The 15,605-nt window shown below is 53.8% G+C and overlaps 9 protein-coding genes across 9 annotated transcripts; 5 read left to right on the top strand and 4 right to left on the bottom strand.

The window, feature by feature from the left end:
• Positions 1-516: 516 nt before the first annotated feature.
• Positions 517-1,608, bottom strand: A1O3_01378 (uncharacterized protein; the record flags this gene model as incomplete). Its single annotated transcript, XM_007731524.1, has 2 exons — positions 517-1,259; positions 1,311-1,608. The coding sequence occupies 2 exons, from the start codon at positions 1,606-1,608 to the stop codon at positions 517-519; spliced, it is 1,041 nt and encodes a 346-aa protein (XP_007729714.1).
• Positions 1,609-2,298: 690 nt separating this feature from the next.
• On the top strand, positions 2,299-3,527 carry A1O3_01377 (leucyl aminopeptidase; the record flags this gene model as incomplete). Its single annotated transcript, XM_007731523.1, has 2 exons — positions 2,299-2,487; positions 2,541-3,527. 2 exons carry the CDS (start codon positions 2,299-2,301, stop codon positions 3,525-3,527), a joined length of 1,176 nt encoding a protein of 391 aa, XP_007729713.1.
• Positions 3,528-4,113: 586 nt separating this feature from the next.
• On the top strand, positions 4,114-5,147 carry A1O3_01376 (uncharacterized protein; the record flags this gene model as incomplete). The annotated part of the gene is made up of 4 exons (XM_007731522.1): positions 4,114-4,129; positions 4,182-4,507; positions 4,562-4,898; positions 4,951-5,147. The coding sequence occupies 4 exons, from the start codon at positions 4,114-4,116 to the stop codon at positions 5,145-5,147; spliced, it is 876 nt and encodes a 291-aa protein (XP_007729712.1).
• Positions 5,148-6,414: 1,267 nt separating this feature from the next.
• On the top strand, positions 6,415-7,392 carry A1O3_01375 (uncharacterized protein; the record flags this gene model as incomplete). Its single annotated transcript, XM_007731521.1, has 1 exon — positions 6,415-7,392. The coding sequence occupies one exon, from the start codon at positions 6,415-6,417 to the stop codon at positions 7,390-7,392; it is 978 nt and encodes a 325-aa protein (XP_007729711.1).
• A 630-nt stretch (positions 7,393-8,022) lies between these two features.
• A1O3_01374 (uncharacterized protein) lies at positions 8,023-9,348 on the bottom strand (the record flags this gene model as incomplete). The annotated part of the gene is made up of 3 exons (XM_007731520.1): positions 8,023-8,202; positions 8,257-8,527; positions 8,714-9,348. 3 exons carry the CDS (start codon positions 9,346-9,348, stop codon positions 8,023-8,025), a joined length of 1,086 nt encoding a protein of 361 aa, XP_007729710.1.
• A 1,111-nt stretch (positions 9,349-10,459) lies between these two features.
• On the top strand, positions 10,460-11,717 carry A1O3_01373 (uncharacterized protein; the record flags this gene model as incomplete). The annotated part of the gene is made up of 3 exons (XM_007731519.1): positions 10,460-10,997; positions 11,063-11,409; positions 11,478-11,717. 3 exons carry the CDS (start codon positions 10,460-10,462, stop codon positions 11,715-11,717), a joined length of 1,125 nt encoding a protein of 374 aa, XP_007729709.1.
• Positions 11,718-12,268: 551 nt separating this feature from the next.
• Positions 12,269-13,240, top strand: A1O3_01372 (uncharacterized protein; the record flags this gene model as incomplete). Its single annotated transcript, XM_007731518.1, has 1 exon — positions 12,269-13,240. One exon carries the CDS (start codon positions 12,269-12,271, stop codon positions 13,238-13,240), a length of 972 nt encoding a protein of 323 aa, XP_007729708.1.
• Positions 13,241-13,708: 468 nt separating this feature from the next.
• On the bottom strand, positions 13,709-14,869 carry A1O3_01371 (thymidylate synthase; the record flags this gene model as incomplete). Its single annotated transcript, XM_007731517.1, has 1 exon — positions 13,709-14,869. One exon carries the CDS (start codon positions 14,867-14,869, stop codon positions 13,709-13,711), a length of 1,161 nt encoding a protein of 386 aa, XP_007729707.1.
• Positions 14,870-15,194: 325 nt separating this feature from the next.
• Positions 15,195-15,587, bottom strand: A1O3_01370 (uncharacterized protein; the record flags this gene model as incomplete). Its single annotated transcript, XM_007731516.1, has 1 exon — positions 15,195-15,587. One exon carries the CDS (start codon positions 15,585-15,587, stop codon positions 15,195-15,197), a length of 393 nt encoding a protein of 130 aa, XP_007729706.1.
• Between the last annotated feature and the right edge of the window lie 18 nt (positions 15,588-15,605).

Raw genomic sequence — 15,605 nt, 5'->3', positions numbered from 1 at the left:
ATCAGTTTCCATTCCCATCTCTCCTCCTTGCACCACAGGGCTCTCTCGTCATGAAGCGCCAATGAGTGGGAGAAGGACTATCAGCATTTTACAGCACATTCCAGCTCCCTCCTCGACCTTCGTTTTGTAGCTTCGTCCCATGACAAAGAATACTACCGTCCATGATTATGACGGGGCCGCCTCACTGGTGGCAGCACGGTGCGACTCTCCATGGTCGACAGAATGCCATGAAAATCGCACCACCCCAACATGCGACCGGCAGAATTCACGACGACCTTGGCTCCAAAAGTTTGCTTGGATTACACTGATTGCCAGTTTCTTTGGCTTTCCGAGTGGTCGCTAGAGCTGAGGCGCTTGTGCAGCTTGCCGATCTGGGACGAGTATCAACTTCCACGGGCGTGGGCATGCATTATATCATCATGCAACCGTCGCAGTCGCCAGTGATACTATCCCTCGAATAGGGAGTTAATCTTGAGCGATGATCAGAAATTCGGACAGGGCCTCGTCAGCTACCTGTCACACCATTCCCCACAGAGGCCGAGGCAGCTCGAACTCTCGACCAACTTCAACACCACGACCCATGAAGCCTCTGGCTCTACTGTCCACACCGACATAGGCTAGTCTCCGCTTCCCTCCCCCCTCTACATCACGGGTAACACTCCAAGTCTTCAAGCCGTAGTAGCTCCCGACGCAATGAACAAGCCATCGGGCGAAGGCAGCGCCCTTGTCGTTGTCCAAGCTTTCAAAGACCACTTTCTCCGTGCTGACCGTCTCCTCCCATCCCTCCTCCTTTTGTCTCTTCTGTCTATCGGGAGAATCGTGCATGGCTCCGTTCCTGCCGATGAAGACAATTTCTTCGTCTTCTTCACTGTCGCTGGTCAGAGGGACGTCTTGGAGCCCTTCTTCCCGTAGTCGAGCCTCTTTGTCATTCCACTTTTGGACAAATGCCCGCACATTCTCTTCAAGATCGTGTAGCAGTCCTTTAGCAGCTTTTGCGCGTTTGAGTCTGGCACGGACTTCTTTTGGGATGCTGGAGGCCGCCTCCTCCATCGGGCTAACGCCCGTGTTGAGAGCCCTTTTCCCTCGCGATCTCGTACTATTCTTACGACCTTTCAGCTTGGCCTCGACCGCTCGCTGGAATTCGGCCGCATCCCACAGAGGCGCGAGGTAATACGGCACCGTACGGCGGGGATGTGTTGGGCGAATTTCCCAATCGGAAGGCAAAGGGGGTTCGACCCATGGATTCGACAGCAATCGATCTGTAGACCCTGATTAGCCCAGATGTAAAGCCAGGTTGTTGCGTCTAGTACCATTCTCCCAGCGTCGCCGTTGGCGCGAGCCCTCTTTGCCCTTGAGGAGAGCCTCTCGGTATTCCAGATTGTCGCGACGCAGGAGCTTCCGCTCAGTGAGGATTGTCGAGGTAGTTACTGTAGATTTCGGTTTCACATTGAGGGGAAGGGTGACTCGGACGGAGGGCCCGACTGTTGGCCGCGGGGGCGTCCCAGGGTCTATCGAGACATCCTCCATTCGCCTCGCAATCCCTTCTGAACTCGGTGCTACGTGAGGGGACACGAGCTCCGGAGCTACCATAATAGGGACAATGACCATGCTTCCGGTCTTGTGATCGTGGCGTACCCTGCCACGATAACAGGAGAGTACGTAATTTGTGTTTGTGCACGGGACAAGGAATCGAAAAATAGGGCGTACTGTCTAACCAGTCGAACACATTTATCAGAGAAGTAAACTTGGGATGCGAGCGATAGAAGAGGAATCAGACCCGGTCCCAAAGCCCTGATAGTAGACGGAGCAGTCGGTTGAAGAGCTTCGGAGTCTCGGACCACTAGAAGTGGGAGTCAGAGCCTCCTAAGCCTGACCAATAGGAACAAACATCCTCGCAACAAGCTGACGGGCCTTAGGAGCCCATCATCAGACATCGACTATTACTCATATTGTGAATGCCTCTGCGATGCTATCATAGACCCAGCGTCTATCTTGCATCCTTCCCAAGCTTTGTATGAGGGGACATGGGACATGGAGACGGCAACGATGGCGGATAGTAAACAGAAGTCTTGCTCCAGTGTAATTTGGTCATGGCGTCTTAGAGTTGGGAGACGTCGTCTTGTTTGCCTGGTGGCCCGTTGTTCCCCAGCCACCTAGGCCACCCTATTATTACACGGCAATACTACGGAGTAGACAACAACCATCTGCCTAAGGATACCACGTCTCGTCTCCCCTTCATATATCCGATTCTCCGTCCGATTGATCCCTTGTCCTTGTCTGACTAGATTCAGGGCAGCCATGAAACTCCCTTTGCTTCTCACCCTCGGTGCGGGCGCCTTGGTCAATGCTCTTTCCATCGACACTAGTTACCAACAGCAAATTGCGCTCGAAGACTCACAGCCCCTGGAGCAAGATCAATATCTGATTGAATTGAACCCTGGAAAAATCAGATGGGTGTCCGAAGAGGAGAAATGGGAGCTGAAGAGGGTATGGATTCCCGACCAGATGCAGAAACACCTTGCTAACCATGGAGCAATCAGAACGGCGTGAGGTTTATGGACATCACGGAAAATGGCCACACATATCCCTACGTCGTAACCTCCGAGTCAGCATCCACTGCCGTCACCTACCCTTCGAAACCAGAGCACAACGAGACGGTCAGGTCGCTGGCGAAAGTGCTGGACAAGGATAACATGCGAAAGCACCTTGAAGGACTCACCTCATTCCACACTCGATACTACAAGAGCCAGTCCGGCATTGACGCAGCGACATGGCTATACCAGCAGATCTACGAAACAGTCTCAGCTTCTGGAGCCTTCGAGCACGGAGCCAGCCTGGACAAGTTCGCACATCCATGGGGCCAGTTCAGTATCATTGCCCGATTTCCTGGAAAAACCAACCACACTGTTGTGATCGGGGCGCACTTGGACAGTATCAACCTGTTCTTGCCATCAATCCTCGCGGCGCCCGGGGCGGATGACGACGGGAGTGGCACCGTGACCATTCTCGAGGCTCTTACAGCACTTCTTCGGTCCGAGGACATTGTCCAAGGCCAGGCAGAGAATACGGTGGAGTTCCACTGGTATTCGGCGGAAGAAGGAGGTCTTCTGGGCAGCCAGGCTATCTTCAAATCCTACCATGAGAACAAAAAGGACGTTAAAGCGATGATTCAACAAGACATGACTGGCTACGTGGAGCAGACATTGGCGCATGGGAAACCCGAGTCGGTTGGGGTGATTACGGATTTTGTCAACCCCGACCTCACGGAATTCATCAAAAAGATCATCAAGGCGTATTGCGATATTCCATACACTCTGACCAAGTGCGGATATGCCTGTTCGGACCATGCCTCGGCGAGTAAGTATGGGTATCCCTCGGCCTTTGTGATCGAGTCGGACTTTGAGTATTCGGACAAGAAGATTCACACCACGGAGGATCTAATCAAATACTTGAGCTTTGATCATATGTTGCAGCATGCGAAGATGACGCTGGGATTCGCATACGAGGCTGCCTTTGCCAAATTCTAGGAAAGCTAGCCATGCAGTGTGTTTGAAGCAAGGCATGTGAAATTGACTCTGAATGATGGCATATAACCCGCAGAGATATTCTGCACGTACAACAATAGAATAATATCCGCAGCTACTCTCCTTCCGTGTCTTGAAAGAATTAAACTCGATCAATCCATCCGCTTTCTGCATCTGTGTTCTGCCAGTGTGGCGCTGCACTGCAACATAAGACCTGTGAGAGCACGTGAGGGCGCATTTGCCGGTGACGTCAATCCCCCGCAATTCAGCTTCATTGGAGAGCGGTGGCCTTGTTTCTTCCCATCTGCAGCCCGTCCACAAACTCGACCTGGATTCTCCCTGCGTTAGACCGTTTCGAGTGACAGGATGAGATCAGTGCTGGTGCCTGCTGCTACTTAGGACAGGCGTAACTCCTCACTTCATACTTCTCTTCCCATTTTGCTTTTACGAGGAACTTCCCGTTTGACGCCTGCTGCCTCATTCTCTGCACCCTTGTTCGGTTCTTTCAGCCTCAGGAACTCGTTTTCGAAAAGACTTTCCACCCAAGTACTTCGAAGACGCTGTCTGAATTTGACCGAGTCTGCTCAAGATGCCTGCAAGTGATTGTATGGAATCGAAACCGTTTGCGGTGAGCAAGTCGTTAACGTTCTCTCTCAGACAATCCGTTCGCCAAGCGCGAAGAGTTCACACGGAACAACCTCATCGCCTACAAGGTTCTCACAATCGTCACCTGGCTTCTGTTGGTCATCGTTGGAGCGGTCTACACCTTTAGCCACCCGGAGGACTGCCGACACAGGCACCGATGCCACACAATATGGGGACAAAACAACCACGTGGTGACGCCCTTCACCCTGAACTCGGTTCTCACAAGCATATACTGGGTCGTGGTTTTGATTCTACAGGCACATTACATCCGGTATTTGTGGAGTGCAGACAAGCAATTTGTAACAAATGCTGCCAATGTTGGCAGCCACTTCATCTTCGTAAGCGGCTCCAATCTTGCATATCTGGGTTCGGAGACTGACAGTTTCCTGCAGCATAATCTACTGACCTTTGGCTTCATCATGCTCTGGGTTCGAGGCCACTTCTGGCAAGGCGAGCTGCTCCTTATAATCAACCTCTTCAACCTCACTCTGCTCTATTTCGGCCACCCTACCACGCCGCTGTTCATCCACATTCCAATCGTGTCTGCTCCTTTGGCCTGGAATTACGTCGCCATCCTTTGGGACGGAGCAGCCATGGTCCACGCTCATAGTCTACCCGCCAGAATCGTGGCCAACATCTTCATCTGGGGTATTCTGGTCCTCGGTGGCTTCTTTGTCTTGACCTTCAAGGACTATACCATGGGGATCGAGTTGGCAATTCTGTCGCTCTGTAAGATCCCCAATGTTTTGATCTCAAACCTCGTACTGATACTGCAATTTAGCTTTGGGCCTGGGACAGGTATCTTCCCATGTCATCGCTCTTCAGTGGATCTTTGCCTTTGTCATCGCCGGAGCTCTGCTCGTTTTATCACTGGTAGTTGGAGCTCCGAGGCTGTTTGGACAAGATAATAGCATCCGACAGGAAGGGGCAATTGTCAGTGAGGACCGAGAGCGAGCCCCATTGTTGGACGACCAGTGAACTCGTTCGCTGTTGTCTATGTGGGCCATCCCTTTGAAGGCAGGTGCTGGACGGTGTGGAGAATAACAGGAGATTCGAATGAGCTTCTCTACTGAATTGGGAGCCTGGTTGCAGTCGCTGGCTGCTTTTTGAGCATGCTGGGGATGGGTACTGTTTGAAAAGGAAAAGCGAGCCCCCGTGGAAACCTCATGTTACGGAAAGGCAGGTATAAAATTCGGCGAGTAAGCTGATTCCGCATGATTTGCAGAGGCGTTATTTGTTGTAGGAAATTGCAGGTGCTTATCTGCTGTTCTGAGTTGAGGTCCATTGTTACTTCAGGCATCGCGGCTCTTGCCCACGGTTGCCTTAAAGCTGGTGGCTGTCTGTGCTACAATACAACCTGCAAGAACTGGCACTGCAGTTAAAACAGCTGCATGCCCCTCCTTCCTAGATTCCTTTTAACCAAGCGGTTGCTAACTTCGGGGGAAAAGGGCTGTTGGCCCTGGTTGTTTGAAGGTACATACTAGCCTTTGCCTGTTGTCCAAACGTTATTCTCACCCTGTATTATGTCTCGGACCTGTGTTCACCATCTCGCAATATCTCTTTCACCTCATCTGTTTGTCACTTAGACCTTTCCCCCCCCTCTCTCCGACATGCCAGGTACCAAGGAACTCTAGGAAGAGATAGCGGCACCGTCCCAACTTGCCAAAAATCCACTCTCCTTCTGGCACTCTTCTGATACTACCACTCCAGCCTCGTCCAAGCTAAGTGCATCTGCCGCGGCCACATGGCTGATACCATGGACAACTTCAAATCCAGCACCGCATTTATCAAAGAGCCCAGTCCTGACGATCCGCATCCCGACCTCGACACTTCCAATCCAGTGAATCTTACTCGCCTCGCTGCTCTCTTTCAAACTGGCTGGACACTCTCACGCGGTCGTGGGCCTCGTGCACATGACCACTGCCTCTGGTGCCGCGGGCCCATGAGTGATTGCACCCAGATTCTTGTCCACACACATCTTCATTCTCAGGGCCTTCCTCTCCCTTTGTCCCGCCTTCCTGGCCTTGACTACGGATCTGGGACGGGCTTTGGCATGGGGTCAGCAACAACCACAACCGTGGCAGCGGGAGCAGGAATGGGATCGGGACTGGAAGCCACCCCTAAATTCAATAGTAGTGTAGCGTGCAAAAACGCTTGGCCAGTCTCATGTTTTCTCGTATGGATCAGCTCCGAGTTGGACCGTGGGATCAACAGCCGGGCCGGTGCTCGGTTTCTGCGCTGCCCAATGTGTCGATGCGAGTTCCACCACCGTCGTTTCTATTTCTTGGTGCATGACTTTGCAAAGCCTGAACCCAATTTTGTGCCTGCTGCTTGGTTTCGGGTTGTGCTGCTCAGTCCAGAATATGTCGAGGGACGGCGCCGACAACAGCAACTTGCGGCAGACCAAGAAAATGAGGAGCGTCTCACCGTGATGGACCGTACCGAAGTGGCAAAGTTACCGCTTTTCGGCCGTAACAAGTGTTTCTTCCAGAGTATTGATGGTATGGTTGTTGGCAAGAGAGACCATAAACAAGAACGAGAAAGCCGGAAAGAACCAACACATGACCTTCCCCACGAACAAGAGCATGTGCAAGATCAAGAGCGAGAGAAAGTGCAAGAAGAAGGACCCCAAGACCATGTCTTCAACACATGGGTGCTTTTGGACTGTGGAAATAACGAGTTCCACATGACTCCCATACCCAAACCTCTAAGTTGGAACAGCGACGACAAGAGTATTGATAACGATCACGCAAAGGCGGAAATATTTACTCCGACGGGGCTCAGTGCAACCGATCTCGTCAACGAAGCAACAAGCAAAGGAGGCCTAGCTGTTGCACTGCAGGCGTTTGTGTCGGATGGCACTGCTAAAGACCAGCATCCCCCGCTCGAGGAATTGAAAGCCGAAGGCAGAACGTACTATCGCCGCCAAATCCGGATATGTCACGAAAATTTACGGGCAGCGGTCGACGAGAGCGTCACGAACGCATACAGGCAGCGAATTATATGGTATGCGACGCTGCTGGAATACTTGTTTATGAGTATCCAAACCAATGAAGAGGAGTTCGCTATGATCAATTACTTCGACGACGACAGTCAACAGGAAGAGGAAGATGAAGATGGGGAAGGAAGCAAGATCACGGCACATGGAGATGGTGTTGCACCATGGGAGGATGAAGACCCTCTGGAGGATGACAGTTCCTTAGATGAGGAGAGTGATGCATGATAAAGCTATGTGGATGTCAGAATGAGGAGCTCGCTCACCTAGCGATGATCAGCAACCATTTTCGTGGCCACCGTGGCTGAGCAGAGCAATGTACAGTATGAAGATCTCCGCGCCAAAGAACGATTCTTCCAGGACGAGAACAGTGATCGACGATGACGGCCTTATTTCAGACGTTGGCATCAATGAACCCAACGCAGTAAAAGGTCGTCACGTTGATCGTGTTAGCTATGAGAGCATTCTGTCTGAAGTATTTCAAACACTACACATGCAAGACCATGGCCGTACACTGCTAAGGATCGTCCCGTCCACCAGCTTGGACTGAGGACAGTCCAAAGTACTCATTCGGACATGGTCCTACATGTGGTGTATTCGTATGCTCCCCGAGCTCATGCTGTCTCCTTTTATCCTTTTATTAGTTGACTCAGGTATCCCTTCGTCCCCGGAGAGAAGTAGATGCTGATCCTTGGTTCTATGGCACACAGGGCTGAGCCAATCCATGAGTACTGAGTCCCCATCCCAAACAAGCAGTGCCAGGACAGCTGAACCGATCCATCAGTGCCTAGTCATGTCAGCTCGTATCACCCTCGTGTCATATCAAATACCAAGTCGGCGCATTCAACGCTCAACGCCCTAGTCTCGATTCCTCTCCTTCTCCCTCACACCCATGCGCGCCTCGATCCAGTCTTCGATCGTGATCCAGCCCTGTTTGCGCGCGAGCACGGCATTGGAAATGGCCGGCTCCCATTCCCGCCACCATTCCTGCGCAATGAGGCCGGCGCGGCGGGTTTGCTCTGTTGTTGCAGCGCCGGGCTCGCCTTCGACCAGGGACGACGTGGTGCTGCGGCCTTGATCGGCAAACGCAACGGCAAACGCAGACCCGCCAGCCCCTGCTGTCTGTGAACTAAGGCCGGCCAGGTCCCAACGCGATTCAACCACCTCGTATCGCGTAAATCGATACAGTCGTAACATGTTGACGAACCAGTTACCTGATTGGCGCCGCACGGTGACATCGGCATACTGGACGGGGAACTCGACTGCGACAGTGCCGCGGTACCTGGTCGCGGCAATGAGGGTGCGGACCATGCCTTCAAGCATCGACGTTGGGAGGTTTTTGGCGACGCGGTGGATAGTGAAACTGGACACAAGAGCGGTGTCAGCCCCAATAGCTGTGTCATCAAGAGAACAAAAGAGAAATTTGTCAAAGCGAGCGCTCGTCAGAGTCTGGCGTGCTTTGCCCAAATCAACCGTAACCGGTCGCTCGCTCTCTCAAACTTGGTGAGGTTGAACTTGAGCTTGAGCTTGAGCTTGATGGTCGACTCACCTCTTATTCTCAGCCTTGTCTTCGCAGAACTTCTTGACCCATTGCTCCAAAGGACCCAGGGTGGTTTCACGTTCAGTACGACTGCTACCCGGCTGCTTCGGCGACGAGGACGACGAGGACGACGCATTCTGAAACGGTTTCACACGAATCCGCTTCGACGACCTCGTCCCGTCCAGACCAGCACCGCGGTCGCGATCCGTGTCCAGGAGACTAGTGAGGTTGATCTTCAACTCAAAGTCCACGATGGCCGTTGTCGACGTGTTTTCGGTATGCGTGCCGCGGACGACCATGAGCGGTTTGGGTGGCAAGGCAGCCTGCTCGTAGATGAATTTGATGAGAGCATACTGCGTGCCGGTGAGTTCAGGCCTGCTGGTGGTCACGGTCGTGCAGTCGTCAGATAGTGTCGAATCGGGGACGCGGTATTTGGCGAAGTCGATGGTGGTGAGTCGTGAGAGCGCCTCGAGCGGATTCTGGCTGGGTATAGAGATCGGAATGGATGGTGCGCTTGTTGTGCCTGCGCTTGGTCTTGGGATGGGGAGAACCGTCGTCTCGTACGATGGAGGAAGATCTTGGGCCGCTGCTGAGGTGTTCAAGTTGGCGGCCGCCTGGAGGTTGGCTTTTTTATTGGAGGGCATTGTATCAATTAAACCGTGGCGAGCAATGTCGTTTGTTGTCGTAGGCGACCATAAACTGAGGAAGGGTGTATGTACTCCGTCCTTCGTCCTGTGCGGTAGAGCCTTAACAAGAGCTATCGGGGCTGTAAGGGTGAGTTATGTATATTCAGGCAACAATAGTGGCCCTATGCCTCTTACGCCGTTCCCTGGTTTCGTTCCTACCTACCTATACCTTTCGCAAAATCATCTTATTGCGGGAAGGTTGTTTTGCGGGAGGCCTGTGATCTCATGTGTCTCTTGCGCTCTGCATTGCACAGCCACAGTCAACCATGCAAGCAAGGATACTGCACATAGTGTTCGCCAGGCACCCGCCAATCCCACCAACCACTGCAGCGACTTTTGCTGCGTAAAAAGCCTTAGGGGCCTAAGGCTTAGGAGGCGCTGTCGCGGGTCGGCCACCAAGGGTTGTCCATAGTCCAATCGATCGCCGAGCGAATCGAGCTCTATTGGAGGGTTGGAGATGAAGACTCGGGCAATATGAATGGCCGTAAGCTGCGCCGCCTCGCTCGGTTCGGTCTCGCTCATAAGGTAGGCAGGCACCTAGTACGGAGTAGGGAGGTTCGCTTTTGGCAACGCGGTGCGGCTCTATTAGTGCTGTAACTCTGTGGTTGGGATATCGAGGACATCGATGGGGATGGTGGCTGAGAGACTTCTTCTCTCTAGGTGTCTAGGCATACAGCTCGTACTCCGTACTGTACTCCGCAACCAGTAAATTCAGTGAATGCCTAGCTGAGGCTGCTGTTGTTTCTCCGCTCCGGCCACATCAGCTTTACACCCGCACAAATGCCTGACTCCTGACTTGAAGACACCGGTATGATAGTAGTGGACTTTACATGTCGCTGTGGTGGGAGTGTACGGATATATAGTATCACACCACACCACGCACGAAGAAACGGGCCTACACGGACCTCGGCGCCTGGGGCTGCACCGTACTAAGTATCCAGATGAATCTCTTGCTCAAGCCATCGACATCGACATCAACGGTTCTACCTGCAAAAGGCCGAACCCCTCGCACCACACCCGGAAGCTGCGTAGGGGGCCCTGTACTGGATCATCTGCGGCGGCTACAAACATGATCACGGAAGCGCTGGTGGTGTCCAAGCCCGGCGCACCGTTTCGCTACCAAAAAGTCGAGCTCGACGAAACGCTCCGGGCCGATGAAGTGGCAGTGCGCATCAAAGCCAGCGGAGTGTGCCGGACCGATCTCAATTTCGCCAAAGAAGCGTCTGTGCCAGAGCTGTTTCCCGCGGTGCTGGGCCATGAAGGCGCCGGCATTGTCGAACGCATCGGGTCCGCCGTGACCAAAGTCTCGCCGGGCGACCATGTCATTGTCTGCTATTCGTGCTGTGGAGAGTGCAAGTACTGCCTGCGCAAGGAGTCGTCCTACTGTGACCTGTGGTTCAAGTACAACTTGGGCGTGGGCCGGCTGGACGGGTCCAAGACCTTCTCGTCCGCCACGGACGGCAGGCGAATCACCTCGCATTTCTTCGGGCAGAGCAGTTTCGCCCGGGACATTCTGGTGTCGGAGAACGGCCTGGTGCGGGTCGAGAAGCACATCCCCTTTGAAATCCTGGCGCCGCTGGCTTGCGGAGTCATGACCGGTGCCGGAGGTGAGCTTGATGTTCTGTTCCTTGACCATTCTGCGCACTGTGGCTGACCCCAGTCGTCCCAAAAGCAATGCTGAACGTGGTCAATCCTACTCACGACATGACCGTCGTCGTCGTCGGGGTCGGGGCTGTCGGACTGTCGGCAATCATGGCACTCAAACTACTCGAGTATCCTCCCAGAAAGATCATCGCCGTCGACATTGTTGCCTCACGTCTCGAGATGGCTCGCTCTTTCGGCGCGACTCACGGGGTCAATTCCAAAGTGCGCCCGGATCTGATGGCAGTGTTGATGGCCATCACTCACGGCCGCGGTGTCGACGGTGCCATCGACACCACAGGCCGACCGGAGATTGTCACAGCCCTCATTCACAGCGCTGCACGGAAAGGAAAGGTCGTGACAGTGGGGATGGGCGAGGTATATCCCCCCCGGAAGGCCAAGGCCCTCAGTATTGTACCATATCTGCTAATGACTTGGCCATCTAGCTCTCCACCGAAGTGTCGCACAATATATTCGAAATGGTTCAGGCTGGGTGCAGCTATATCGGCTGCAACCAGGGCGATTGCTATCCCCAGGAATTCTCCCCCGAGCTCTTGACAGCGTGGCAGCTGGGCAAGTTTCCCTACGACCGATTGATTCGAACCTATCCCGCCAAAGAGATGGAGCAGGCCGCAAAGGACATGCGTAGCGGGAAGACAGTCAAGGCGGTATTACTCTGGGACTGACAAACGGTCTACCGAGTACAATCCCCTGACTATAGCGCCGAAGAGACGGCCAGTACCAATCAATACAAATCAGGGGCTTACTTGAGACCCCGGCCAGGGCACGAGTCGATGGACTGTGTGACTGGTGTATACGTTTGAGACGATGGCGAGGCCATCGATAGACTAAAAGTACTCCGTAATGCTATGAGAAGCGAAACAGGCCAGCCAGTCCAATTTGCTAGGGGGTGAGGCTGACCAAGCAATACCGTAGCCTTGTCGCCACCCGCGGGGAAATCTGATAGGGTGGTTTTAGGGTGTGGCACAGACTCGCATCATCGGGAATGTTCCAGCCTCATGACAGCTCACAGCGCACTCTTTCTTTGCTTACCTACCTACCACCCTGCCCACCTTTTGGTGACGAACTCCTGGCCAGCCTGGTGTTAGTGGCGGCATGCATGCTTTGCTGCCTGTATACCGAGCACAGCTGTATTAGTCAGTACTAGCTGAGCCATTCACATCGTAAGGCGCTGGTTTATATACGAACTTGAACTCCCTCAGACACCGCGCCCATCATGTCGACTCCCACTTCCACTCCCACTCCTCCACTACCGTCCGAACCATCGTACACAGCCATGAAGGTAGACCCAGAGCGAGACCAAGACGTCGAAGCGATCGGCGCACACTGCGAGTTCCCCTACTGCCACCAGCTGGATTTCCTACCGTTCCGATGCGACTCGTGCCACCACACGTACTGCCTCGACCACCGAAGCGAAACGGCACACAAATGCCCACGGGCCGGCGAGTGGGCGAGAAACAGACGGCGGAATAGCGTGGGAAGACCGTCTTCGACGTCTACCACCACCACGTCTGACACCAGTGGTGGTCGCCCCACGCACGCCAACACCGCGCAGTGCAGCAACCCGAGCTGCAAGACGTTTGTGCACACGCTCCAGAACCCCGGCGTGCACTGCCCACAGTGCAATCGGACGTATTGCCTGAAACACCGCATGCGCGAGGACCACGATTGCGCCAAGCTCGTGCCACTAGGTGCCAGGCCGCTCGACATCGCGCTGCAGAGCAACAAGGAGAAACTACGCCTCGGGTTCGGCAGGCTGAAGGCCTGGGGCAACAAGGTGCAGCAGGAAACCACGCTGGTGGCGAAGCCCAAGCCGTCCAGTCGCGCCGCGCAGGTCGCCGCGCTGAACGCGCTGAAGAAGAGCGCAAAGGGCGACGACAAGCTCGACCCGGCCAAGCGCGTCTATTTGCACGTCGAGGCCGAGGCCGCCACCACCACCAGCAGATTCCCCAAGGCCGATCTGTTCTTCTCCCAGGACTGGAGTGTCGGCCGCCTGCTCGACGACGCCGCCCGGCGCCTACAAGTCGCCAATGTGAACAATCGCGTCGAGGACGAAGATCAGCGCCTGCGCGTCTATCACGTCGAAGGGGGTCGCCTGTTGGAGTTTTCCGAAAAGGTCGGCAAGGCCTTGATCAGTGGAAATACCGTCGTCCTTCTGAGAGGCGTTGGGCCTAAAGAGCCGTCATGATCTCAGAGAAGTGTTGGTCCTAAAGAGCTGTCATGATCGAACATCAGATGGACAGTATACTGGGTGATGGCGCATTGAAAAGCAAACGAAATCATCCCCGTCCTACCTCTTCTAACCACGAAGCGCCGGGTGCGTCGTTAATGGGTGAAGTGGAAGGACTAAGGTGGAAATGTAATGCACAGCGACGGCGTAGTTGGATTGGATTTGGGTCCGGTACGGATTTTCTGCGCATCAGCCTTGAATCACAGCGTGTAGTCATGATTTGCTAGTATCTGGACAGATGACAGATACGACCGTATCTAAATCTTAATCGTGGATATCTTCTCAAAGATCTGCTTTACAAAGACGCCATGCAGGGCGTCTAATGATTCGAGACGAAGACAATACGTTCAGTCCCAAACGCCTCCTTGCCGGTGCGCCTCGCGTACTCGGACATGGCAAACATACTGCATATATTGATATCATACATCATACGCTCATCTTCATCTTGATTCCGCCATGTGGTTTATACCCAACGACTTCCAGCTCTTCGACCTTCCAGCCGTCCATCTCGCCACTTCCGCGGTCGTTGCGCTTGATGTTCAAGGTGGGGAACTCTCGCGGCTCTCGAAGTAACTGCTCCTTGAGGGCGTCGATGTGATCAAGATATACATGCGCGTCGCCCATGGTATGGATCAACTCGCCCGGGACAAGGTCGCAGGCATAGGCCAACATATGCGTCAGAAGCGCATAGGAGGCGATGTTAAAGGGGACGCCCAGCCCCATATCGCAGGACCTTTGGTACAGCAGACATGATAAATGTCCCTTTGGCCTTGGCTTGTCCGCATTCTCGGAGCCGTTGACCTGCTGCTGGACGGCCGCTTCGCCTCTGGGAGCGTCAGGATAGCTGACGTAAAATTGGGCAAACATATGGCACGGTGGCAGCGCCATCTTGGACAGGTCGGCAACGTTCCATGCACTGAGGATGATTCGCCGATCGTAGGGATTATGTTTCAACTTCCGCACCACCTCTTTGATCTGGTCCACTCCCTTGCCGTTGTAGTCTGCATGACAATCCTGGTATTCGGCTCCGAAGTGTCGCCATTGGAAGCCGTAGACGGGGCCCAGGTCTCCCTCTTCGCGCTCAGTAAATCCGAGATTGTCAAGGAACTGTCTCGAGCCGTTGCCATCCCAGATATGAATCCCGGCTTCCGAGAGTGGCTTGGACGTGGTACAGCCGGCCACGAACCACAGCAGTTCGGTGGTCACGGCGCGCAGAAAGACGCGCTTCGTAGTTAGAAGAGGTAGGACGGGGATTCGCTCAGTGGTGTCAGAGGAGGGGTCCGGCTTGGAAAGGCTGAATCTTAGTTGAGGAGGGCCGAACAGAGACAAGGTGCCTGTGCCGGTTCGGTCAGGGCGATGCTCCCCGCGTTCCAAGATGTCACGGATCAAGTCGAGGTATTGATATTCTTCGTGATGCGTCCCCTTGGATGAGGGAGTTCGCGCATTCGTTTCGATGGGGGATGCTTTGGTCATGGTGGAAGAGGTATTTAGTGATTCCTTTTGCACGGCTTTGGCGTTTTCTTTGAGAAAGTTCGTAGAGTCGCTAGGAGGCGAGACGCTGTCTATTTCAACTGCAGAAGGCGCCATTGCGGGATCCCTCATATAGGAACGTGGTGGCGCCACAACGGTCAACGAGTTGAGTTGGGTTGGTGTTGGCGATCGTGTCGGAAGTGCCTCGACGACAAACGCGAAACCGCAACGCCAACGCGACTTTGACCGCGTCGGAAATGATGTCATTTGAACTGCTTTTCCCCCCTGGCGTGCCAGCCTGAACAGTGAACTCTCTGTATATGAACTTGCACTTGATACGATCCTGTCAATTCTCTAGCTATGAAACATGTATGTATGCAACTCTAGATCCCGACAGCGTGTTCCCAATTGCCAATTGCTCCTGCACTGTTAGCTTCGCTAGTTACTCACTACTTGCGTGGCGACCTGCGCACAAGCTTGCAAGGTCGGGAACTGGATTGGCAGCAAACTCGGTCAGCAACTTCTCTGCCTCCGTTCGGATGTGTTCGGTCGATGGCAGCAGTGGAAGGTCTTTGTTTGCATCTTGGTCGTTGCTGGCCTGCTGCTCACATTCCTCCTGAAATTGACGCATCAGTGTGCCTCGGAACTTGATTGACTCCAAGACTGCTAGATTCTTAACCCAGAATTTCAAGCGCCAATGGTCGGAAGTTGAGGAGAGATGGAACCAGTTTCTGGTCGTGCCCGAAAGATCGACAATCGCAACAGTCAACCCGCAAGCAGACTCACGTTTGCTTTCTTCTCCCGACGATCCGTCGTAAAGTGACAGCTTCGCCATTGTCTTAGGCGTCTTCCG

This window comes from Capronia epimyces, assembly GCF_000585565.1.
Source record: "Capronia epimyces CBS 606.96 chromosome Unknown aczIQ-supercont1.1, whole genome shotgun sequence".
NCBI lineage: Eukaryota > Fungi > Ascomycota > Eurotiomycetes > Chaetothyriales > Herpotrichiellaceae > Capronia > Capronia epimyces.
Note: the sequence above shows the minus strand (reverse complement) of the source record. Positions and strands in the feature narration are given on the sequence as shown.